General features: G+C 60.1%; 2 protein-coding genes across 3 annotated transcripts in view; both read left to right on the forward strand.

Moving 5' to 3' along the window:
• Positions 1-11,272, forward strand: part of KCNH4 (potassium voltage-gated channel subfamily H member 4) — a 29,870-nt gene extending 18,598 nt beyond the window's left edge. The window contains exons 9-17 of the mRNA XM_065422811.1: positions 520-719; positions 1,131-1,380; positions 2,225-2,439; positions 6,442-6,480; positions 6,961-7,313; positions 8,273-8,357; positions 8,985-9,018; positions 9,064-9,113; positions 10,667-11,272. Of these exons, the coding sequence (XP_065278883.1) occupies positions 520-719; positions 1,131-1,380; positions 2,225-2,439; positions 6,442-6,480; positions 6,961-7,313; positions 8,273-8,357; positions 8,985-9,018; positions 9,064-9,113; positions 10,667-11,272 (1,832 nt within the window). The remainder of the gene's footprint in view (positions 1-519; positions 720-1,130; positions 1,381-2,224; positions 2,440-6,441; positions 6,481-6,960; positions 7,314-8,272; positions 8,358-8,984; positions 9,019-9,063; positions 9,114-10,666) is intronic.
• Positions 11,273-17,525: 6,253 nt separating this feature from the next.
• RAB5C (RAB5C, member RAS oncogene family) overlaps positions 17,526-24,064 on the forward strand; it is a 31,988-nt gene continuing 25,449 nt past the window's right edge. For both annotated transcript variants that reach the window (XM_065422537.1, XM_065422538.1), the window contains exon 1: positions 17,526-17,616. The gene's annotated coding sequence lies outside the window, so the exon portion shown is untranslated. The remainder of the gene's footprint in view (positions 17,617-24,064) is intronic.

A 24,064-nucleotide genomic window follows, 5' to 3' on the forward strand; every position in this document is an offset into this window, starting at 1 on the left:
TGGGGGGGAGCCGGGCGGGGCCAGGCAAAGGGAAATGCGCCATGTGCTGGGGGGAGCTGGGCAGGGCCAGGCAAGGGGACATGCGCCCTGTGCTGGGGGGGAGCCGGGCAGGGCCAGGCAAGGGGACATGCGCCCTGTGCTGGGGGGGAGCCGGGTAGGGTCGGGGCAAGGGGACACTCCCTGCACTTCCAGTGCGGGGGGACTAGGGTGCAAGCCCTGGGGGTGAGTGGGGGGTGGCAGGATCACACACTCCCTGGCGTGCCAACTCCCCAAGTGTCTGGCTGCTGAAGTGGGAAGGTTTAACGGGAGCCCTGTGTCCAGGGGAGGTGAACATGACACCACCACCCCCCACAAGCTGGCCTCGAGCTGCCGGGGCTGGCAGAAAAGGCCCCTCGCGGCTAGGTTGCCCCGGCGCTGCAGGGCACCTGGCAGAGAGGAGCTCGGCCCTGGGCTGGTGCAGCCTGGGGTCCGGGCTCCCTGCTCCCTTGGCGCTGACATGGCGCCGGGCTCTCCCCACAGCCCTGATGCACGCCGTGGTGTTTGGCAACGTCACGGCCATCATCCAGCGCATGTACTCCCGCCGTTCCCTCTACCACACCCGCATGAAGGACCTCAAGGACTTCATCCGCGTGCATCGCCTCCCGCAGCAGCTCAAGCAGAGGATGCTGGAGTACTTCCAGACCACCTGGTCGGTGAACAACGGCATCGACGCCAACGAGGTAGGAGGTGCCCCCGCGCCCATGCCAGGCGCTGCCCACTGAACACAGAGCATGGAGGGACGGAGCCAGGGGAGCCGGCTCTCTGGCTGGGGCACGTGCTCGCTGCAGCTGCAGAGGGTCAGAGCTCTGTGCCGGGGGCAGGGCGGGGCAGGGGCTTGTGCGTCTGGGGCCGAGGGGTCCAGGTCCCATTGCTGCTGCTGAGTGCCCGATGCTGGGCCGGTAACGCTGGGGTGCCCGGGCGGGCAGGGCTGTGAGCGTGCAGGGGACAGTACGTCCGTATCTCCAACAGCCTTGGCATCTCCTGCAGGAGGGCGGGTGCGTGGCTGTTCCCCTCCAGCGCCCTGGGGAGCCGGGTGCCGGGCAAACCCACCCCCCGCCAGCACCCCTGACTCCCTCCCGCTGCCCCTGCAGCTGCTGCGCGACTTCCCCGACGAGCTGCGGGCCGACATCGCCATGCACCTCAACAAAGACATCCTGCAGCTGCCGCTCTTCGAGACGGCCAGCCGGGGCTGCCTGCGCGCCCTGTCCCTGCATATCAAGACCTCCTTCTGCGCCCCCGGCGAGTACCTGCTGCGCCAGGGTGACGCCCTGCAGGCCCACTACTTCGTCTGCTCCGGCTCCCTCGAGGTTCTGAAGGACAACATGGTGCTGGCCATCCTGGGTAAGGCAGTGCCCGGCGTGCGCCAGCCCCACCCCTGGTCTCACGGGCAGCAGGGGGCACCGGGCCTTGGGGAAGGGCCGACAGCCAAAGGGGGGGTTCCCTGGGGACGGGGCAGAGCTGCCAGGGGCAGAGCCTGTGGCCGGCCTGTCAAGCCCTGTGGCTTTCTGTCCGTCCACCTGTCCTGCTGTTTCCTGGCTGTGTTGGGGGGTTTCCCACACACCCCGGCAGCAAGTTTCTGAGGTGCTGGGGCCTCACCGGGCAGTGGGTGGCGGTTGCTCCGAGGCGCCCGTCTCCCCCCCTCCCCACTTGGCGGAGGGACCTGCTGAGAGCAGGGCCTGGTTCCCTGGTCACACGGCGGCGGTGGAGATGGGCACTCCTGTGGGAGCCCCGTGCCGTGAAGGGAGCCGGCAAAGCCCCACCCTTGGGTTCAGGGTCTCAGATACGCCATGTGAGGGGCCAGGCAGTGCCCTGTGGCCAATCCAGATTGCTGCTGGGCCGGTGGCAACCCCCAGCATCGCCACAAGCTTCTCTTGGGGCCAGTCCAAAGGGCCCTCCCTGGCCAGCAAGGTGCCCAGCTCCCCTGTGAGATGAACGGCAGGTCCTGGTGCCCCCCAGCTGGGCCGGAGCAGCGGAAGCTGGGTCTCCTCCCTGGGCGGAGTCAGGACTCCTGGGTTCCATTCCTGGCTAGAAGGGGACCAGGCCCTTCCCCCAGCTCTGTGCCTCAGGTTCCCATCCCTACAATGGGCCTGCCAGGAGGCGCGTGAACCCTCCGAGGCCTGGGCTATATTGGGGCCTGGCCAGGGAACCCCTCGTCCTGCTCACCCCCCTTTCCTGATGCCCGCAGGCAAAGGGGACCTGATTGGGGCCGACCTGCCCGGCAAGGACCAGGTGATCAAAACCAACGCGGACGTCAAGGCGCTGACCTACTGCGACCTGCAGTACATCACCCTGCGCGGCCTGGTGGAGGTGCTGGAGCTGTACCCTGAGTACTCCAGCAAGTTCATGGCCGACATCCACCAGGACCTCACCTTCAACCTGCGGGAAGGCAGCGAGATCGAGGTGGGTGCGCCCCTCCCCCCGAGCCGCCTCCGCCGCCCCTCCCCCCGTCCAAGCCCTGGCACCGGGGGATGCTGGCTGACCCCGCAGGGCCATTGGGGCTCTTCAGCCCCAAGGGGTGGGCTGGGTGGGGGAGATTAGGCGAGACGGTGGCTCCCTGAGTCGCTCCTGCAGCCGGGAGGCTAGAGGAGACCTAGCGCAGGCTGTCCGGCCCTGCTGCGGGCGGGAACTCTGCACAAGTGCGAACACCAGCGGGGCTCGTGCGTGGGACTGGAGAGCATGAAACACTCGTGGAGATACACATGGACGCCCCACTGCCCCATCTCCCCTCCCTGCCACACCACTCGAAGACAAGCTCCAGGCTCTGGGACTCCCGGAGGGTTTCTATACCAGAAGTGGAGCCTGCTCCATGCCCGCAGGCCCGTGGCCTGACCCAGGGGCTCCCCTCTTTCTGCTGAGTGGGCCCCACCTCCGGGAAAGGCCCTGAGTTGGACTCAAAGCGTGGAAGTCAGCCAGTCCAGGAACTCCGCTCTTCCTGCCGGGGGCACCCCGAGATTGAATTGTGCCTGGGGAGCTGAGCTCTCCGTCCCTGGGGGGAGCATCTCGCTGCAGCCCAGCGCAGAGCCCGGGGGCCGGGCTGGCAGGTTTAGTCATTCTGCTGACTCCCACAATCAGGCGGGAACGTTCTGCTTCAGAAATAGCAGCTCATTGCTCATCCGCCCGGAATAGTTGCCTACTTTGTATCAGCTGAAATGAAGAAGAGCTCGGGATTTTTTACAGCTGTGTCTCCCTGTAGGTCCCAGATGTGCCCTGCAGAGAATAGCTAGCAGAGCCTGAAGAGAACCCAGTGGGAAATTTCCCTCTGGGTTCTAAACACCTGTTAAAAAATCCACCACCAAGTCATTTCTAAATGAATACATAGGTAAAAACAGTGGCCCGTGTTTGCACAGGACCTACAAAAACAAGTGTTGTGTGCGCCCTCTGCTGGTTAGCTGGCCAACCTCAGTCTCCGAGCTGTGCAGACCTTCCCTTGATAACTGCAGCACATCGAACAAAGACGTTAAGATGCAATAGGTGGGTCAAGGAGACAACGGTCGGGTCTGGAGGCCGTTTAGCTGAGAGTCCAGCGTGGGGCCTGCCAGGGTTTGGTTCTGGTTCAGCAGCGCTGACCCCTCCTGAGCTGCTGCTGTAGTGGGTTCCGCCTGAAGTGGCAGATGTCTTGCGAGATCAGATGTTTCCGTGAGGTTTCGGCTGACCAGGACCAGAAAATAGCTTCCTTCCTGCTTTGGACCTGACCGAGAAGCAGGTTCTGCTCGGGAGCACTCGGAGATGAGGTTCTGCTTTTGGTCCATAATAAAAATAGGGAGAAAATAGGAACTTGGGGATAGCTGCGCCTGTGTTTTCAAACCGTTTAGGACGTAAAACCCGGTCGAGATTGACAAACAAACCTCATGAGGGACCCGTCCCCCTGAGGCCCCTCCCATGGCTGCTCCACTCGGTGAGGCCACAGTCCGGCACTTATGACATCACCGTCACCTTTGTGGTGATGCCTTGTGCTGTCACTTGCTCTGGATTGTGACATCAGCAAACGGGAAGATGGATGCACCGATCCCCCCCCGGGCAGCATCTTCCAAGCCAGCCTGGACCCAGCGGCAGGTGCCGAGTGCAGGAGCAGCTTTGCTGATTGGCTGAAAGGTGCTGGCTCAACCCCGCTGAGCAGGGAGAGGCTGGGCAGCGCCGGTACCAACTGTCTCCCGCTGCCCCCTGCCAACGCTCTCCATCTCTGCTCTGCCGGCTGCGGGGCGACGCCAATTGTGATGGGTGGTTTCTGTCCACTAGGACCTGGAGCGAGACCAGCCAGTCATTTCGCACAGGCCACTGAACAGCCGGCGGATGGTAACGTGCTTCGGTCGCTACCGACCCAGGCTGCATTCGAAGCCGTGACCTCGAGGTGAAAGGCTGCGTGTCCCATTCCCGACCCCTGAGCTGTTCCTCCACCCATCCGGCCGCTGTGGTCCTTTGAGTGTGAATGGTTCCCAGCCTCCCTGCAGCCCCTGCTCCCCGCTCGCCCCCCCCACTCTTCGCGTAGGTTTAGTCAAGAACCACCCCAAAATCTCTGTGTCTCCAAAGTCCTCGCCAAACCACTCTCTGTGGGCATGAGGCGCTGATCCAGCCGGCTCCCAGCGGGACCCCGTAGGGCTAGCCAGGGAAGGGTGGGGAGAACCTGGAGACAAGGCACCCGCTGGGTATGGCTCATACCGACGCAAAGCCAGCGGCAGGCCTAGGCACCACTTCGGGCTGAAGCAGGACTTGAGCGGCGTCGGGCCTTGTGGGACTGGAGTGAGGGATAAGCAGTGCCTGGCCCTTGTGCCGGACCCCCTGCGTGGGGCGGCTTCCCCCCCAAGTGACCTATTTCTGCTCTCAAGGGCAGGCTGTGAGGTCTCCCTCCCCCCTCCCCCCTCGCTCCCATCCACCCTCCAGCCTCCTCGTGGCCCCATGGAATCTGGCCTCGAGGAGCTGGTAAAATAGACCCTGGTGGTAAAATCCACGTGCCTGAGGCCTCAGCTCGGGCATGGCTCCGTCTCTTCCACCCTCGCCCTGCTGCTCCCAGCCTCCAGCCGATCTGCAGCCGGGGGCAGCTTTTGGGCAATGCTGCCCTCTCGGCAGACACTGGTTGGACGCTGGCTCAAGCCCCCGATGCCCCTGGGAAGTGGAGGGCCAGTCCCAATTTGGGGTGAAGACGCAGGAAACGGGGCAGCCATTCTCTGCGATGGGAGCAGAGCGGCCTTAGGTCTGAAGCCCAGGCTGCAGGAGTGGAAGATTTTCCCTGGACACCAAGCAGGATGGTTGGAGGTGACCCGCTCTCCCGGTCGCATTAACGAGGGGCCGTCCTTGGCAGCACCCGAGTGCTGGGAGACTGGGAGCTGTGGGGCACGAGAGGAGAACCTTCCCCGTTCGCCGCGGCACTGGCCCAAGGCTGAGCATCAGGCGGTCACTGGTCCCTACGTCCGGCTTGAATCATGGAGATCCCTCGTCACATCCTTGGAAAAGCCACGTGCCAACAGGCCAGGGCTCTCTCTCCTCAGGCTCTGCCAGTGACCAGGCCATGTGCTGTTTGCTGTTGTGCCCACCACGTGCCAGCTGCCTTCCAGACCCTTAGGGGCTGTCCCTGCCAACAGCGGCCAGGGGAGGGGATCACAGGCGCAGAGTACGAACAGGTCAGACCCACAGCAGGGGCCGGGGCAGGGGATCACAGGCGCCGGGTACGTACAGGTCAGACCCAGAGCAGGGGCCGGGGCAGGGGATCACAGGCGCAGAGTACGAACAGGTCAGACCCAGAGCAGCGGCCGGGGCAGGGGATCACAGGTGCAGGGTACGAGGAGGTCAGACCCAGAGCAGGGGCCGGGACAGGGGATCACAGGCGCAGAGTACGAACAGGTCAGACCCAGAGCAGGGGCCGTGGCAGGGGATCACAGGCGCAGGGTATGTGCAGGTCAGACCCACAGCAGGGGCCGGGGCAGGGGATCACAGGCGCAGAGTACGTACAGGTCAGACCCAGAGCAGGGGCCAGGACAGGGGATCACAGGCGCAGAGTACAAACAGGTCAGACCCAGAGCAGGGGCCGGGGCAGGGGATCACAGGCGCAGAGTATGAACAGGTCAGACCCAGAGCAGGGGACGGGGCAGGGGATCACAGGCGCAGAGTACGTACAGGTCAGACCCAGAGCAGCGAGATTCCGCACAGGCGGCCGGGCAGAGATGGGCGTTGAGACAGAGACGCGGTGCCCGGAGGGCTGGGTTATTCTGTCCCGGTACTGGTGGGGAAACCTCTTCCTGCCTTTCCTGTCCATGTCTGGAGCCAGGAGGATCCCTAGCGTTTGCTCAGTGTCCTCCTCTGCTAACCCAGTGGCGGGCGGCTACTCGGAGGTGGCCGGTACCAGTGGGTGTTGGTCTGAATGGAGTTTGCTGGGTGGCACTAACAAGCCGTTCTCTGCTTTGTTTCCAGGGGCTCCTGCGATTTCCCAGATCCCCTCGGTTATCCCAGGTAGGTTGGGTTTGTGCCAGGCTGGGTTGGCAGCTGCTCGTACCCCCCTGAGTTCGCAATTAGTGCCAGGGGCTCATCTGAACCCAAACGCAATAGGCGGGAAGTGGCCGCTCACCAGAGTGACTCCCCCGCTCTCGGGCCTTTCTGAGCAGGACACTCCCATGCCCCTGGGCTGGGCAGTGGTGGGGATCAAGCCGTGGCAGCTCCTCCTGGCTCAGCCTGCAGGCGAATGGAGCCGAGCCGACTTCGGGAGCTGAGTGCCGAGGGGCTGGCTGCGGTCACACCACACACACCTGAGGGGCCTCGGAGCAGGGAGCCCACTTCCTCGCTCTCCCTGCCCCGCTGGCCTGGCTGGGCGATGCCAGGAGGGCATTTCCCCGGGGAATGTCCTGCCCTTCGAGCCAGCGGCCAGCTCCAGGTGCAGCAGCCCTGGGGCGAGTCTCCTCGCCTTGTCACCCAGCTCCCTCCCTCTGCCCGCAGCCTCGCCCCGAGAGCGGCGCCAGCCCTGAGAAGCCCCTCCACTCCATCCTGGAGGACGAGGAGGAGCCCGACAACGTCTTCCACCCTTCGCCCGCCAGCCTGACCCACCGCAAGCTGCTGCTGCCCACCCTGCACAGCCCCGTGCGGCGTGGCTCTCTCAGTAGCCTGCTGGGCGACGAGCTGCGCCAGTTCTCAGCTCTGCGCCGCACCTGCCGCTCCCCTGCCCGCTGCAGCCGGGGCAGGAGCCCCTCTCCGCGGTGTCCGAGAGACGTCGAGAGCAGCAACGGCCGCAAGCCAGCCAAGCTCCTCATCCCCTCCCTGCACACCTCCGGCCCCCCGGACCTGAGCCCCAGGTAAGGACAGGCAGCGCTGGCAGTGCCATGTTCTTGGGACCCCGCAGCTGTGTGGCAAGCCACCAAACCAGCGTGTGAAGGTTTGCACGTGTGCCTCGGCTGCACACATCTGAGTGCATCACCATGTGCTCGCACGCCTGCGCACGTTGGCAGGGGTGAACTCATTAGCACGCGTGTGTGCACATGTTGGAAAGACAGCAACTCTCTGCATGCCTGGAGCATGCGTGGCCTCATTCACATGCCTGCACGTCTCTCACCAGTTCTCCAGGCAATCGCCCATCTGCAGCGCTGGCTGGCCCCAGCTTGTGCATCGCACTCACAGTGGCTTCGGGTGCGTTTGGCCTGTGTGATGTAGGCCCTGGTGCAGCTCCCACCCCAGTGGCTTAGGGGGATTCCAACTCCTCGGGCTGGAAGCTCCCGGCGTGAGAGCCCTGGAGGCTGAATACTCCAGTTATCGCCCACAGCCGCAAGGGAAGCACCCTACACGCCTGCCTGGCCATGCCATGCGCCCGCACCCCTCCCCTTGAGCCCGCCCCGCCTGCCCTAGAGATGAGTGGCTCAGTCTCCCCTCCCCACCCAGCCCTGGCCTCTCTGCTGGTGCTGCCAGCATGGGGGTGGGCGGTTAGTGCCACGGGGTGGGGATGGGATTGGCCCATGGAGTCATCTGCCTGGATCAGGGCTGAGACCCACTCGCTCATTTCACCTCAGGCACCTGGTGGCAACAGCTGCCGTCCTCCGCTCAGCTGGCCACGATGAAATCATTGGGAGTTGCCCCATATGGGCCAGTGAGCCCGGGGCTCAGTCCCCCCGGGCCGCCCAGACCGCATTCCCCAGTCGGGTTCTGCCTGCCAGTGCTTGAATTTCCACCCGTGCCCGGGAGGCAAAGGGGCCGGTTAGCGATGCCCAGCGGTGCTGCGCCAGCCGATCATGTCGGTAGGATTAACACCCCCCCCCCTTAGGGTCGTTGACGGGATCGAGGATGATGGCGGGACATCGGAGATGCAAACCTTCCATTTCAACGTGGAGCCGCCTAGGCAGAGCTTGGTCGTAGACTCGCCGACGTCCGGTAACCGCCTGCTGCCCCGGCACTGCCCCGGCGCTGGGGATAGGATGCGCGCTCTGGCCCAGGGAGAACGGCTTGACATGAATAAGCGACTGTTTCCTCTGGGCCTGGGGAGTGCTTGTCCCAGGGTTTGGAGGGGAGGAGGTTTGCAGGGGGTCAGGACGCCTGGGTCCTATCCCTGGCTGTGACTCACCGTGTGCCCTTGGGCACGTCACTCATGCTGGCCGGCCCCCGGGGGGACGGGGCGCTGACGTCGTTTGTGCTGGTTCGGTCCCTGGAGGCAGAGCCAAGCGCGCGGCGTTGGGATGAGCAGCGGCTAGTTCCGATGCTGGCGGAAAAGCTCCAACTCCTGCCCGCAGGGCCTGAACAGCTTGTGGGGGGGGGGGGCAGCTGGTGCCCTCCCACTCCGCCCATCCAGAAGCTCCCCCGTCTCCGAACGTTCGGGGCTTGGGCCCAGAATGAGGCCTGGCGGGGGAGGGGTTGTATGCCAAGGGGTCGGCCGGTCCCAATGCTGGGCCAGGTGAATGGATGCGGGGCTCGCTCGGGGAGGCTTTGCCCCTGGCCTGTTGTCCTGGCATGGCCGTGAGTCCCAGTGGGCTGGGGTCAAGGCCCATGGGGGCGCTCGGCCTTCCCCTGAGATCGGTCTGGGGTTCCTTGCAGGGACGGATGAGGCCAGCCCAGCCTTAGGCGCAGAAGCGGAGGAGATAAAGCAGAACGTCAGCAGACTGAACCACGAGGTACAGCCTGGAGCCCCTGCGGCCGGGGCGGGGGGTGGGGGAGAGAAGAGGTGGGCGCTGCAGGGCTGGCTCTCCTGGGGTTCGCATCCGCCTGGACCCCCCCGGCACCGACCGACCCGCTGCTGCCTGGCGCATTCTGCAGGAGGTGAAGTGGCCCCAGCTGGTAGCAGCTCCCCACTTCCAGCGCTGAGCCCGCTCCGGATCGGGCTGTTCGGCGGCTCTGCCCTGACTCAGGCGATCGGGTTTACAATGAGCCCAGGCTGTCTCTGTAAGGATTTCATAGCAACAAACGCAGCTCCAGGAGCAGCCCCTCCTCCTCCGTGCCTTCTCCCACCTCCCGCGGGCTGTGTGCTGGAGGGTAGGGTACGCTATGTAGCAGGCAGGGTCTCTGTAGCCTGGGGGCAGCTCCGGAGTGAGGCCGCTTGCTCGGTGCAGCCCGGGAGAGCAGCGTGCTGGCTTTGCCCTGTCCAGGTTCCAGGCTGCTGCAGGGACAGAAATGTTTCCTGGCGTAAGCTAGAGCAGCCTCAGGGTGGCTTAATGTCAGGGTTGTGCTGGGACTCTAGACTGTCCGTAGCCAGCCATGATCTTGGCCTCAGATCCCCGAGGGAGGTCCTTGCATTACGTCCCCCATGGCCTGTGGCCAAGGTGCTCCGTGGCCACGTGTGGAAGCTCACAGACCAGCAGGGCCGGGTTGCGGAGAGCGCGTCCCCTCTGACTGATTCTGGCTCATCAGCGTGCTGGGGCTGGGCCTACCCGCTGCGGGGGCTGCTGCTGGGTCCTGGCCCTCTGGGCTTCCCTCTCCTTTGCAGCCAGTGTGCATGGTAAACAGCGGCCCCCAGGAGAGGCAGGGCTGGTACACTGGGCTGCTGTGAGTAGCTGGGTGAGCAATTAGCATCCCGGATCCAGCAGGAGGTTACACCTGCCATCCCTGCAGAGAGGTAACAGCAGTGGCCACTAAACATTTTTTGGATAGGACCTACAATAACAAAAGGTCTCCTGCTTCCGCTGCTTATTTTTCCTTTCTGCAGCAGCAGCAGGTAACAAGCCACTTCCCTGGGGTGCGTTGCCAATGGGGCTGGTGAACCAAACACAGGGCAATAGGCCCAGTGGGCAAGTCGGGGCATGTGTCCCACGCTGTCCGAGGTCAGGATAAGTGGATACATGGGGTAAAAGAGCCCCAATGGGCTGTGCTGGGGCCGCAGGCAGGCGCTAGATAGACTGCTGTCTCTGGGGGGTGCGTCACAGCAACCCTGACACACACACACACACACCCCGGTCAGGTCACCCACCGCCAGCCGCGTCCTGATCCACACTCCGTTGGCTGCAGATCCCGGAGCAGCCGGATCCAAAGGGGCGTCCCTGCCCCATGCTCCCAGAATCCTTTGCTTCTCCATTGGAAGTGGGGCAACAGCCAGCGTGAAGAGTAGCCTGGCCATGCCTGGCGCCACTGCGGGGCGCTGCTGAGCTGGGGGCAGGGGGCGTGGGCACAGGGCGTGACGCCGCCTCCTCGGGGCACTGTCCCCTTGCTCAGCACGGTTTGTGTCTCTTTCCAGATCAATAACCTCAACCAGGAAGTTTCCCACCTCAGCCGGGAGCTGCAGCGCATGATGCACCTGCTCCGGAGCCAGCTGCTGTGCGCCCCAGCCTTGGCCTGCCCCTACAGCCTCCCCGTTCTCTCCTCCCCGCCCCCGAAACCCAGCAGCGGGAGCGAGCAGCCGCCCAGACTGCCCCCAGCGGCAGTGCCACCTCGTCTGCCTTTGGCTCACGGCTCCATCTCGGTGCCACTGTCACCACCGCCAGGGGACGCTGGAGTCTCTCATGGCACCACCTCTGCCGAGGTCCCTGGCTCCCGGAGCTCGCCCCCAGACAGCCCCCGGGAGCCGGAGGGGCTCCACGCTTCCAGAGACTCATCCCACGCGCCTTCCAGCCATTACCGCCTGCCCCGGGCGGACGTGGACGGGGCCCACCTCCCACCGACACAAGCTGCCCCGCTCTGCGGTCAGACTCCCAGTCTTCCCTACTCGCTCGCAGGTTCCCCGGTCCTGTGCCCTCTGCCCTCGCCCCCTGCCGGCCCTGGCCCGGCCTTCCCCAACTGCTCCTCTCAGAGCCACCCCCCGCCACACCTCTGCTGCAGATCAGACTCGGAAAGCTTCCATTGACGCCCCCCTGCCTTCTGCCCATAACCCCCTGCCGCGCCCCCGCCTCCTGTACCGCTCGCCTGGGAGCTGCAGCGAGCCGAGTGGATGGAGCGCGCTGGGGGGGCCTTGCCAGCGGTTTCCGGTGATGTCGTTGGGATGATGGCTCCTTTCTGCCAGCGTCGATTTTCCTTCTCTCTGCAGGTGAATTGCAAGAGTTGGGGGCCGGTCGGGGGGTGGACGAGAGCCCCCCTGTGGCTCTTCCAGGGCACTTCCCGCTCCAGCTGTGACCCCACCTGCTCACAGCGCTGCGGAGCGGGCGCATTTTCTACAAAATGACGGTTTTTGTTTGTGACGAGGAATTTATTCTGAGAGCCTTAGAACTCCTCGGAGGACCTGTCCTCTGCCCCCGGACCAGCCCCACGGGCGCCCTGCAGGCCTGGAGCGCCCCCAAGCCAGGTACCTCTCTGCTCCCCCGGCGGGAGTTCGATACGCCGCTCTCGCCGCAGCCTTCCGCTCCCATCTTCAGTATGTGTTTGCCTGACTTGTACGGGGTCAGGTCCCGCGGAGGGGGTGGAGGCTGCGCTGGTGGCCCGGCGGGGTCGGGCTGGGTGTAATTTCCAGAGCGAACGGCCTGCGTGAAACGTACGATGCTGGAAACCAGGCCCGGCAGGGCCGGACCAGCTCTGGCTGACCCCACCCGACTCTGTGGAAGTCCCCGGGGCAGTAGTTTGTAGGACTGGACTGTGCAGCCCCTGGGCCAGTCCCGTAATCTCTCCCCCTCCCCCACGGGCTGATTCAGAGCCGCTTTGTGTTCGGCAGCTTAGGGCTCAGTTTCGAGGCGTTGCAAGGTTGTGTCTGGAACTCGCCTTACGGACGTAGCTGGGGGAGGGGCAGGCTCTGCCCATTTGGGGAGCGTGACAGCAACTCCCCTGGGGCTGGGGGTCACATCTCCACCTGCTACACAACCCTCTCCCTCCGCCCAAGCTGCGGCTCCCCAAAACTGCACGTCCCGGCGTGCAAGTGTAACCCCTGGCTCAGTGCGTGCTGGATCTGTCACCCCGCTGCGGGGGTGGAGGGGGACGTGCACGTGATCCACCAGCATCCTCTGTTCCAACACAGCCCTGCCTGGCCGCCCTGGCTCCTGGGTGTTCTCTGCACTGGCCGAAGCCTCTCGTCCGGGCAGTGCATCCCCCAACCAGCCTCCGGAGGCTGCAGGCCACGCAGGGCCATGGCTGGCTCTGAGATGGATTTCAACACCTCTAGGCTGTTGCCACCAAGTGCCCGTGCTCGGGAGCCTGCACGGTGGCATTTCCCGGCCTGCTCCCCCCCACGGGACCTCAGCTGCCCCCGCCACAAGCCGCCAGCATCTCCAGCTCCTCTGTGCGAAGGAGCGGGGGGCAGGGGGAGGCCGGATGAGCCCCGCTCCAGGGAACGGGAGGTGGGTGGGGAGGCCTTAGTGCTCAGGTTTAGGATAGCAGGGGAAGCCCCTCCCCACAAAGCTGCCTGTTCCCACTGCCCGGGGCACATGGCCAGGCCCCGGCTGGGTGGGGTCGCTTTGCGGCCTGCAGCCCCAGCTCTGCAAACCAGCAGAGGCAGGGGGGATTTAAAGCCTTTTGATACTATTTTTCCCAAAGGTTTTTTAACATTTTTTATTTCCTGGTGGGATTTTTCTCCCCCGCCCCTGATGACACGGATGGGCAGCTCTGGGCCAGCACGGGGGGAGCCGGCCCCTGCTCCAGTCAGGGCTGGTGCTGCTGTCTGTATGGCTGGTGACTCGGCCCCGTGCATTGAGTTTGGGGGGTCTCAGGCCTGTTCTCAGTGGGCCAAGGCATCAGCGGGCTCAGGAGAGGGGCAGCCGAGCTAGAGCCCCCTGCTCAGCCCCTGTCCTAGGCTGGGAGCGTGGGCTCCAGACTGCCAGGCGCAGCGCCGGCCCTCGCTCTGAAAAGCAAAGGAGCCCGCAGGACAGGCCTGGCTGGGCGAGGGGAGCTAGCGGCTCGGGACACCAGGGGTCCTCATTCCCCGTGGCACCTTATCAGCCCCCGGGGGATGGGAGGTTTCCCGAATGGCCTTCGGGGACTCCCCCCACCCCCCGGCTCATCCCCGATGGGCCAGCGGCAGTGGAGCACTCAGCTGGGCGGGGCCGGCCCGTCAGCGCTCTGGGGTCAGCTGCGCCTCCAGGACAATGGGCAGAGCTGGGGGGTGGGCACAGGGCAGGGCGCTCTCTGGGTGCCCAGGGGCCTGGCAGCGCCAGCACTGACCCCCACACCCCAGCGCTGTCTCTGATTCCCCGTAACATGTCTGGGGAACCCCCTGGCCTGCCCCGTGGGCTCATGGGTATTCCCCCCCCCCCCTTTGATACAACTGCCATGGTGGTGACATGACAGTCGTCCCTGCGACTGTTGGCCACTGTCCTGGGAACAGGCAGAGCCCTCCCCGTGCCGAGCTCTGGCTGCTTGTCCCACGAGTGCTGCACCAGCCTGGCTATTCGGGGTGAGCACGTACCAGCCATGGGGGCACTGTCCAAGGAGACGCCTCTGTCGGCATCCTTCCCCTCCCCCCTGCTGAGGCAGCCTGGCTTGGCTGCTACCCGTCCCTCTCCTCCCTGGGCCCAGAGGCGCACTGACTGCAGCCTTCACCCATCCCGTAACCCCTCTGCTGCTGCAGCGCTCGGCTCCGGGGCTCCGCTCCCCGCAGGGAAGTTTTGTGCTTCTCTAGAATTTTGTTCCATTTTATTTTTGACCCCCCCCACAAATGACCCCCCCCCCTTGTCTTCCACCAGCATGCGCCACCGCTGCTACCCACTGCCCAGCCACCACCTCCATGGTGCTGCAAAGACACAACCTGTAATAAAAGCTCTATTTTTACAGCCGCTGGCTCTGGGTGGTTGTGTCCCTGCTGCTTGGGGCGGGGGGGGGGGGGGGGGGAGGGTTGTGCCCCTGCTGCCTAGGAAATGGGTTGGACTAGATACCTCCTGAGGTCCCTTCCAACCCTGATAGTCTATGATTCTAAGTGGTACAGTCCAGGGTTGGAGAGAAATGGGGGGGGGGGGGAGGGCTTCATGCCTATTTGGTTCCCAAAATACCTGGTCCCCCGGAGCCCCACGCTGCAAAGCCCCCGTATGTTCCAGCTCCCAGACGCTGGAGAGCCCATGTCCCCATTCGCAGCTCCCACCCCGGCTGACGGGCAGGGGAACCTTCGCATCTGCATCAATGCCAGCTGGCTCCATCTGCTCAGAGCCCTCCCATGGCGCTAGCTAGGATCCCCAGTGACCAATTCAGGGCTCGCCACCCCCACCCCCGCTAGCCATCACAGCTACCTGGGAGGGGCTGCCGGAGGGGGATCCCAGGCCTTGGAGCTGCAGCTCGGCCCCATGGGCAGACATTAGCACTTGAAGGTTTGGTTGAGCTGTTTTGCATTTGCAAAGTGCTCTCGCATGGGCAGCTGTTCCTGTAAGCTGCCTTCCTCCACACACCTCCCCCCAGCACCAGCTGCCCACGAAGAATATTTAATCTCTGCATTATTTAGTATTTATTTTTAAAGAAAACAATGGAGTGGCAAAGGGCTTCATGCTGCGGCTGCCAGGGGAGCGCGTGGGCGTGGTGCCCCCAGGGAGCAGCCAGCAGCTTCTCCAGCCAGATATGGGGGAGGCTGTATTGTGTGGGAGTCAGTTGCTCTGAAGCAGGAGAGGGGCCAAGGTCATTCCAGGGCTGGGGAACTGGCTTTTCTCCTCCACATCCCACGTGGCTCAGATTCAGAGGGAGCTGTGCAGTGGCCTCCCGGTCCCCCATCCACCATCCCCGCTGGCCCTTTGTCTGCCAGGACCCAGACGGGCCAGCTGAACTCTCCCCTATCTGTGCTGCTGCTCCTGGGTGTGTGTGTGCAAACAGGGGGGGTGTCTTGCACAACTGCTGCCTGTATTGCCCTGCTTCAGGCTCCAGGGCCCTGTCTGCCTGAATCCCACCCTCACCTGCTTGCCTGAGCACCAGGACTGACCAAAAATGCTGTGCTCAGTGGGGCCGTGCCAGCCTGCTGCCCAGGCTAGGCAGGCAGGGGGACCACCCTGCCTGGGAAGGGGGCAGTTAACTGTTGGCTCCTTTTCCTGGCAGCCCAGCCCAGCTCTTGGGCACCAGGACCCACCTGTCCTTGCCCGCGGGGGCTGCTGGCACTCAGCCATTGATAGATTGGCCAGCCCCAGTTTGCTGGCACCCTGCTCTCTAGTGCCGCATGGGGCAGCGGTTTTAATGCTGACCTGCAGCGCCCCCTGCAGGTCTCTACGTGCTCTGTGGCGCTCGCCCAGCCCTGCTCAGCGACTGGGGCCCCCGTACTGAGTTCCCTGGCACTGCCGTGGCTCTGGCAGCTCGGTTCATTGCGGGTTCTCTGCCCGCCCTGCCCCAGCCACACTCTCGGGCCCCAGAGAGGAGGGCAGGGATGTGCAAATCTCCCCTAGGCCCAGGGCTGGCGCCAGCAGGTCCCAGGTCTCTGCTAGCAACAAACAACACACACAGCCTCACCTCTCCTCTAACAAGCCCTCTGGGTGGATTGCATCACCTGCCCTCCAGTCAGCCCGGGCTGCCTGGCCAAGCCAAAGGGAGGGGGCAGGTCGCGGATCCCATCCTCCGACCCAGCCGGTCCCTGTGGCCCACTACCCCCCTGCATCCATTGCTCCTTGTGCTTAACGAGCTGTGGGACGGACCCTGCACTGCGGTGAGTCACAGCAATGCCACAACAGCTCCCCAGAGGCGCCGACGTAACCGAGCCCAGGACCGTCACCCAGCCCCAAGCACCCACATGGACCCTGCAGCCAGCTCCTAGCTCTGCCTGTTAAATTCTCTCTTCCTGGAAGGCCGGGCCCCTGCCCTAGCAACCTGTCGGGCCCCGGGCACCTCCAGCTGCCGGTTCCACCCTTCCCTGGGAGGCGTTTTGAGCCCCAGAGCCCTCGTCTCCAGGGCGCTGCACAAGGCTGCACTCTGCTCTCCCGGCCAGGAGGCACTGCTGCAGAAGAGACGGCGGCTATTCTCCGTGATGGCGCCCCCACTCCAGGGGCTGCGGGAGTTCCCCTCCTCCAGGGATGTTCACCTCACCTTTCTCCAGCCCTTTTCTCTCCAATGTTCATTGGCTGCTCTCTGCACACAGGATCCCCTTCACCCGCCGCTGAAATGCAGCCACCTCTGGGGTGGCTGTGCCCTGTATGCATTAGCAGCAGTGTCTGAACCCAGAACCTTCAGCTGCGCTGCACAGCCCTCTCGTGCTGGAAGTAGCTGGTGCCAGCCTCGAGAGGGAGACGCAGCCCAGCCAGCACCCAGCTGGGGGGGGGGGGGGGAACTATCTCCTAAGCATGGAGCAGCAGCCTGGGTTTGCAGGGCTGGGTCCTGCCAGCATCCCGGGGCTGAATCATGTGTAGCTGGGTCACCCGGCACAGCTTGGGTTGGCGGTTGGACTTGGGCAGAGTTTGCCTCCTTCTGTGGCCGGGTAAGAGGGGAGATGGGGACACTAGGGCTGTCTGGAAACAACATCCCCGTCCAGGTGCCCTCGCGGCCAGCTCCAGCCTTGGGCACAGGGCTGACTGCATGGGTGCAGCATGGCACACCCGTCTCCAACGCCCCCACCTCCTTGCCGAGCTAACGCTGCCCCTCCACGCACCCGTCCCCAGCCCGCAGGCTTCGCTGGCCCAGAACCGCTCCCCGAGTTCTTTCAAAGCAGCTAAGGCGGATCCAGGCGGTTCAAGGGATCCCCCTACTGCCACCAGGGCAAATGACAGCCCTGCTCAGCTGCCTGTCCCCTGCCCCAGGCTCCCCCCTGCCCCAGGCTCCTCTTCCCCCTCCCTCAGCCCCCCCCCGCAGCACCAGGCTCCCCCCCCCCGGCTCCTCTCCCCTTCCCCTCCCCCCTGCCTCAGGCTCCTCTCCCCCCTCCCTCAGCCCCCCCCCCCCAGCACCAGGCTCCCCCCCCCCGGCTCCTCTCCCCCCTCCCTCAGCCCCCCCCCCGCACCAGGCTCCGCTCCACCCACCCACGCACCAGGCTCCTCCCCTCCCCGCACCAGGCAGCACCAGGAGCAGCGACTCACCTCGGGTTTTTCCCACGCCGCTTCCCCCGGACCCTCCCCCTTGTGGACTACAACTCCCATCGGTCCCCGCGGGTGCGTCACGTGCCTCCGCCCAGCCATCCTGCGCCCCACGTCCGGCAGCGCGAAGAGGGGCGGGCCTCAGGGTGGGCAGGGCTTCGATGATTGGCGCAGGCCGCTGCCTCTCACCCCGCCCGGCCGGAGCGGAAGGGGTGGGCGGATCCGGAAACGGAGCAGCTGAAAGGCGGAAGTGGAGGCCGCAGCCTGAGACCCAGCTGGGGCGGGGGCGAGAGGAGACCCCGGAGCTGTGAGTAGGGCCGGGAGGGGCTCTGAGCCTGGGGTCCTGCCCCCTGGAGCCGGGGGGAGGCAGGCCCTGGGGGTGGGGGGCTCTGAGCTGGGGGGTCGTGCACCCTGGAGCCGGGGGGAGGCAGGCCCTGGGGGTGGGGGGCTCTGAGCTGGGGGTCCTGCCCCCTGGAGCCGGGGGGAGGCAGGCCCTGGGGGTGGGGGGCTCTGAGCTGGGGGGTCGTGCACCCTGGACCCGGGGGAGGCAGGCCCTGGGGGTGGGGGGCTCTGAGCTGGGGGTCCTGCCCCCTGGAGCTGGGGGGAGGCAGGCCCTGGGGGTGGGGGGCTCTGAGCTGGGGGGTCGCGCACCCTGGAGCCGGGGGGAGGCAGGCCCTGGGGGTGGGGGGTCGCGCACCCTGGAGCCGGGGGGAGGCAGGCCCTGGGGGTGGGGGACTCTGAGCTGGGGGTCCTGCCCCCTGGAGCTGGGGGGAGGCAGGCCCTGTGGGTGGGGGGCTCTGAGCTGGGGGCAAGGGTGTGATCTGACAAGCAGGGACTGGGCTGGGGCAGGGGTGCTCTGAGCTCAGGAGACCCTGTTTCGCATGCTATCCTTTTTATTTTCTGCCCCACATGTAAGGTCGTACCCATGGGGTGTGATTGCACGGAGCTTTGGCCAACCGTCCCTGTCAAGGGTTACCAGAGATTAGCCCAGGCCCAATGGGTACTGGGGAGTTATTCTGTCTGTAACTTGACTGGGTTCCTAGCTAGCCGGCTGGGTGTGTAAATGGGGCTGGGGAGCAGCTGAGAGCTTGGGCTATTTGCACAGGTAACCTCCACTTCCCTGATCACCTGAGACCAGTTTAGGTGGATGTGGGGAGAAGTGGGGTTAGAGCAGAAGGTTATTTTGGATGAGGCTGACTCCATAATCTTGTGCCTTCTCTCACCCCACCCCCACCCCCTGTACCCAGGACAGCAGCTGCTGGTAACTGTCTTATTACAGGAGGGGAAAAGAGAAGCAAACTCAAGTCCGCCCCCCACCCCATTCATTCTAATGCCTCTCTGGCTCTGAACAGTCAGTAACTTCATAGTAACTTCCCCTTCCTCTGGTTTGTATTGTCACTTGGTAAATGTGTTCTGACTCATGATTCACTTTGCCCCTGCAAACAGAGCTCTGTGGCCTGCCCATCATTGGGGATCTCCCAGATAACTGGATTGGTTGATTGGGTAATGCCATAATCTTTCACTTTCTTTCTGGGTATTGGACCAGACACAGGTCTGGTCTGACATAGTGTTTCCGAGGGCTAGACTTTCTAGTGTATGTGTAGAAGTTGACTGTAATTTTATAGGTTTATGGCAGTTGGTGCTGATTTACTATTGGGCAGAAATGTCAAGGCAGGAAATTATGTCCAAACCAGGGCTTTGAGGAGCCACTTAGTCTGGAATGAGCACTGGCTTGTGAGGTGGGGAGACTTTCACTTCCAATCCTGACTTGGACATAAACTTGTAATGTGGCCTTGGAGGAAGATGGTGTCTTATTCTCTGACATGGGCATGATACTTGGCTCAAAAGACTGGGAGGTTGTCGCCTAATGTGAATCACTGAAAGTGCAACGAATAAAGGGTTTAACAGAAGAAAAGATGGTGTTCTAAAGTAGATTCCTCTAGCTAAAGCTCTTTAATAAAAGTGTAAATTCCCCATACTGGGATTTCACTTGTTTTACACCAGCATGTGTATGACAGACCCTTCTTGGTAGAGGGTCCTGTGTTGTAGCACACTCCCACAGTAAGTGTGCAAGATATTTTTCTATAGCACAGAATGCAGGTGCTGTCCCTGAGTATCAAATCTTGGTTAGATAATAGTGCAATAATATTTACTTATTACAGTTCATTTCCTTATTTAAAAGCAGCGTACTTGCAAGCTGACTAGTTAATGTCACAGCTAGTGTGGCAATATGGCTCTTTCTTCGGACTTGACTCTAATCATAGGTGCTGCTTGAGTTACTAGTTAATAGGCTTTTCACATGGGGGGCGGGGGGAATTACTATGCTGTGGCAGGTTTACAGAATGACAACCACAACATCTAGCTGTAACTGTTCTGGTTATTTATGAGCAAGTGTTGTACTGCATATTTCTCTACATCTCCTACACTGGTGTTTGTATAGACATTCTCTAATAGAAATTAGGACAAATCAATGACTTGTAGCAAAGGTTATTGCACTTCTTTCTGAGAGCTTGTATTTCTTAGAAAATTGTCTTGTGTGGGAGACCAAAAGAAAACTGCCCCGGAATTTCAAAAATGGGAGCCTAAAGTTAAGTACAAAAAAGGCACAAAAATATCAGGTTCCTTATTTCAAGTGTTAAGAACCCAGCAGCTGCCAATGGATTTAGGACCCTAATGTCAGTCTCCTATTTCAGAAAGTCTTGCCCTCTGTGTGTTTTAAGTGAAGAAAGTAGTTGGCGCTGGAGTTCAGTTGAATATGTATCAAGTTGAAGGTGACTTAACACCTTTAGAGGAGAGGTCATACTGCATTTAAATTGCGTGACAGTAGGATCAGACATAGACCTCACTAATACACTGAACTGTAACAAAAAACAAAGGTGAACGGAGTCAAAATGTGGTATTACTAACACTTAAAGAGTCCAGGAGCAGTCTTCCTGACCACTCTTCTGGGCATTAGTGATATTAACTGTCACTGAGGGGACAGGACTCTGAATTCCTGTCTTGGTAGGTAAGTGAAACAGCAACTAACTTTTCATTTACAAGTTATGAAAAGTTTGGAAATCAGCGTGTTAAAGTCAGCACTGTCTGGTTTGGGATCTTACAGGCAGCGTTCGTGTATTTTGATTCACCTTTAGGGTGAGCAGACAACAAAGGTGAAAAATCAGGACAGGGGTGGGGGTGAGGGGGGGCTAATAGGAGCCTATATAAGAAAAAGATCCCAAAATCGTGACTGTCCCTATAAAATCGGGACATCTGGTCACCCTATTTACCTTTAACATCTTGTACCTCTGTAAATGGCTGTTTACAACTTTGACCTTGATTTAAGTCTTAAGAACGTACAAAGAGAGTTCACACTGGGACAGTTCTGTTTTAAGGCTGTTGCATGAGACCATATACCTCTTCTATTCCTGGCTTTCTGTTTAGAGAAGAGCTCAAAATGATTGAGATGTACTGCATGTACTAGATCAAATTGGCAGAAGAGACAATGTATCCGAACCTTGGTGCCAAGGTAATAGATCACTTGTGGGCTCTTCCTGTTTGAGGTCATTGTATCCAAACTCTTAATCTCCAAGGCCAGGAGTGCTGAGGGGCCTGTTAGTCTGGGATACAATAGGCCATGGCCTAACAGGGATTGCTTGAGTTAATGTGCTCATGTCTTTGGAACTTCCTGTTAATATCCCCACAATATACTTGGTTGCTTCTCCTCTGACCACACTCTGGATTGTTCTTTTAAACTTGTAGCTGATAACCGGTGCTTTGGGTGGCCAGACATGGAAGCAGCTATGATTGTTGTGACCTGAATGTGTAATTCTGAGAGCAGTGCATGTAGTCGGCCACCCTGCACCAGGGGTCTGCTACACACAGTGACTGAGTGACCCAGAACTGCAATGTTGAGAAATAACTCAACGTTTCTGGGTCACTGAGTAGCTCGCTTTGTTCTGATTGGCTGAAATAATCCTGTTTTGGAATCTTGCCCTACATCTTCAACTAATGTTATCTTCCAGAGTCATATGTCCAGGTATCTAGATGTTTTTCATCTCTGTTTAACAGTCACCCTTCCAGAGAGTGAGCCAATGGCCTATACACTTTTATAGGCTACTCCAAGTTACTGTCCGTGTGCTCCAGAAAATGAGCCAGATGAGGGGGTGTATGTTCCTTCATACAACCTGTGAGTTTGTGTAGGCATTCTGGTTAGCCTTCAGACAAGGCAAAACTTAAGCAATTTAAAACGAGACACTTGAGTACTTTAAATTGCTAAATTCAAGAGCAATAAAAGGGACAGTCAACTTGGTGTAGGCCTGTAAATTTTTTTGTGGAGGTGCAGGGGGAAGGCTTCCTAATCTCCCCTGTGTGGGGCGAGGCTAATTGAGAAATAAAGCAAAGCTGTCTGGAAATGAAAGTGCAATTCAAGTGTATCAACAGCGGAGGAGTAACCCTATTCTAAGAATTGCTTCAGTTCTGGTAAGAGAAGCTAGAGATGGAAAAGATCCATCTTCTGTCGGTACATCCTTGTTCCCTCTGGATTTAGGCACCAACTTCAATTCTAGTCAATTACAGTTCAAGTGAGCTTCAGTCTGGGCCAGTCCCCTGACAAATCATCTTTGTGGTCTTACAGCCTCCTTCCTATTAACCATCTTTCTCCCTGCTGCTGTGCAGAAGACCCCAGACAGGTGAAAATGGTGACCTAATAAATTACAAAGGAGAGGAGGACAGGTTAAAAAACAAAACAAAAAACCCCACTGTAAAGTCCTTTCACATGCAGGAATTAAAACTAGCAACTTTTTCCCTATAATATTGGGTGTTAACAGCTAATGATAGAAGCTTACAAAATCCTGTAAGACAAATGACTCCCCATATTTCTAAGAATTATTCCAATGTGTTTCTGCATCTCCTTGGCCAGGGTGTTAGAAAACCGTGTAGTGGGGCAGTAGTAATGTCAGTTTCTTGCTGCCGTCCCTCAGGGTATGAACTTTAGTCACTCTTAGGCAAGCAAGGCCTGTTTCTGGTTTTCAGAGCAACTCCATAAAAATTCCAAGCAGTTGCCAGGAAAGTTCATATTGTCTTTGGCTACTACCAACAATGTCTCTGGGAGCAATCAGGTTTATTTTAAGCTCTAAAATAGGTGCCATTTCCTGTTCGCGAGCTGGAATGAGCTGCATGAATCGATTAAAATAATCGGCTTGGCATCTCATCCTTGTTTTACATTGTAGCGCTCCATGCAGCGAGTTGTTGAGGGGGTGATGTTTTCACAAAACACCTTTTCAAGAATGTATATAGGACACTAACACGTGAGCATGCTGCTACCTTGCTGTGCTACTCGGCATCACCCATGTAACCCCTCCACTAACAAAGGCGTGGGGAGCTCTCCAGTCCTGGTTCAGAAGTAGGCAGAGGGATCCTTTGGGTGGCAGAGTTCCTGTTACAAGTGGGTTGGGCTCCTCTGTTACTCTGAGCTAAGCATTATCTCTCCCCCCCGCCGCCCCCCACCACCACTGCGAATGTACAGACACGGTGAGAGCGGCAAGCTGAAGGTCCTTGTGGGGAAGGCATTGGACTGGGATGTGGACTCCTGGGTTCAAGTGCTAGCTGCTGCAGACTTTGTTCGTCTTGAGCAAGCCATGTCATCTAGCTGGGCCTCCATTCCCATCTGTAAAATGGCGCTAATACTCCCCGACATCACAGATGTCTAAGGAGACCGTCACAATATACGTGGGGTGAACAAAAATTAGAGATGGGGGATCGTATTAGACTGAGTGATTCTGCCTTCAGGAGCTTACGCTGGGATAAACTCTCGTTCTTGGGCAAGAGCTCTCTGTGCTCCCAGAACCACGCTATGTGCTCTATACGTGTTCAGAAAGAGACCCTTTCCCAGAAGGGTTTTACCCTCTACCCAGATAACAGAAGAGGGAAGAAGACACTGCACAATCCTTTCTTTGGCTTGTGACACCACTTTTTACCGTATTCTTATAGCACTTAATGGGGAAGTGCCATCCCCTTACACTTGAGATCTTAGTGCGGGTGTTGGCAAAAGTGATTTGAATGGAATCCAAGCGTTGTCCCTGGGGGTGACCGATGAGCCAAGTACAGGGCTTAGCCAAAGCCATATTCTAAGACTTGCTTCTGTGGCTGCCTTCCATCGTTTTGATCTAGTCTGTCATCCCAGTTTGCATCGCTGTAGTAGCGTAAACAAAAACGCTATGCTTGGGTGCCATTAACGAGACTGCAACATCTAATAATATCCTTGTCACCTTCCTTGTGTGCTAGTAACGTGTACAAACACAATACCTCAGCCTGTTCTAAGTGTATGTCTCAGTTCAGCCATGGTGATCTAATAGGGCACTATTAGCGGTTTCTAAAGCATTAGTCATACTGTTCAGCTAAATTAAAGCCCCAACCAGAGCAGCCATGCAACTTCTTCTGAATCTTGTAGAGCTGGTATGACCCCGTCTTGGTCACTTTCATAGTTGGATTAAAATCTTACTTAACTGTTGTGCTTTGTCAGGAGTAAGCTGATGCATTTAACAGTACTTGATCCTAGCAGGTACTAGCATCCTATAACTTCTCAATTTCCTTCTCCCTTTATAGATTCATAGATTCTAGGACTGGAAGGGACCTCGAGAGGTCATCGAGTCCAGTCCCCTGCCCACATGGCAGGACCAAATACTGTCTAGACCATCCCTGATAGACATTTATCTAACCTACTCTTAAATATCTCCAGAGATGGAGATTCCACAACCTCTCTAGGCAATTTATTC

This window comes from Emys orbicularis, chromosome 25, assembly GCF_028017835.1.
Source record: "Emys orbicularis isolate rEmyOrb1 chromosome 25, rEmyOrb1.hap1, whole genome shotgun sequence".
NCBI lineage: Eukaryota > Metazoa > Chordata > Testudines > Emydidae > Emys > Emys orbicularis.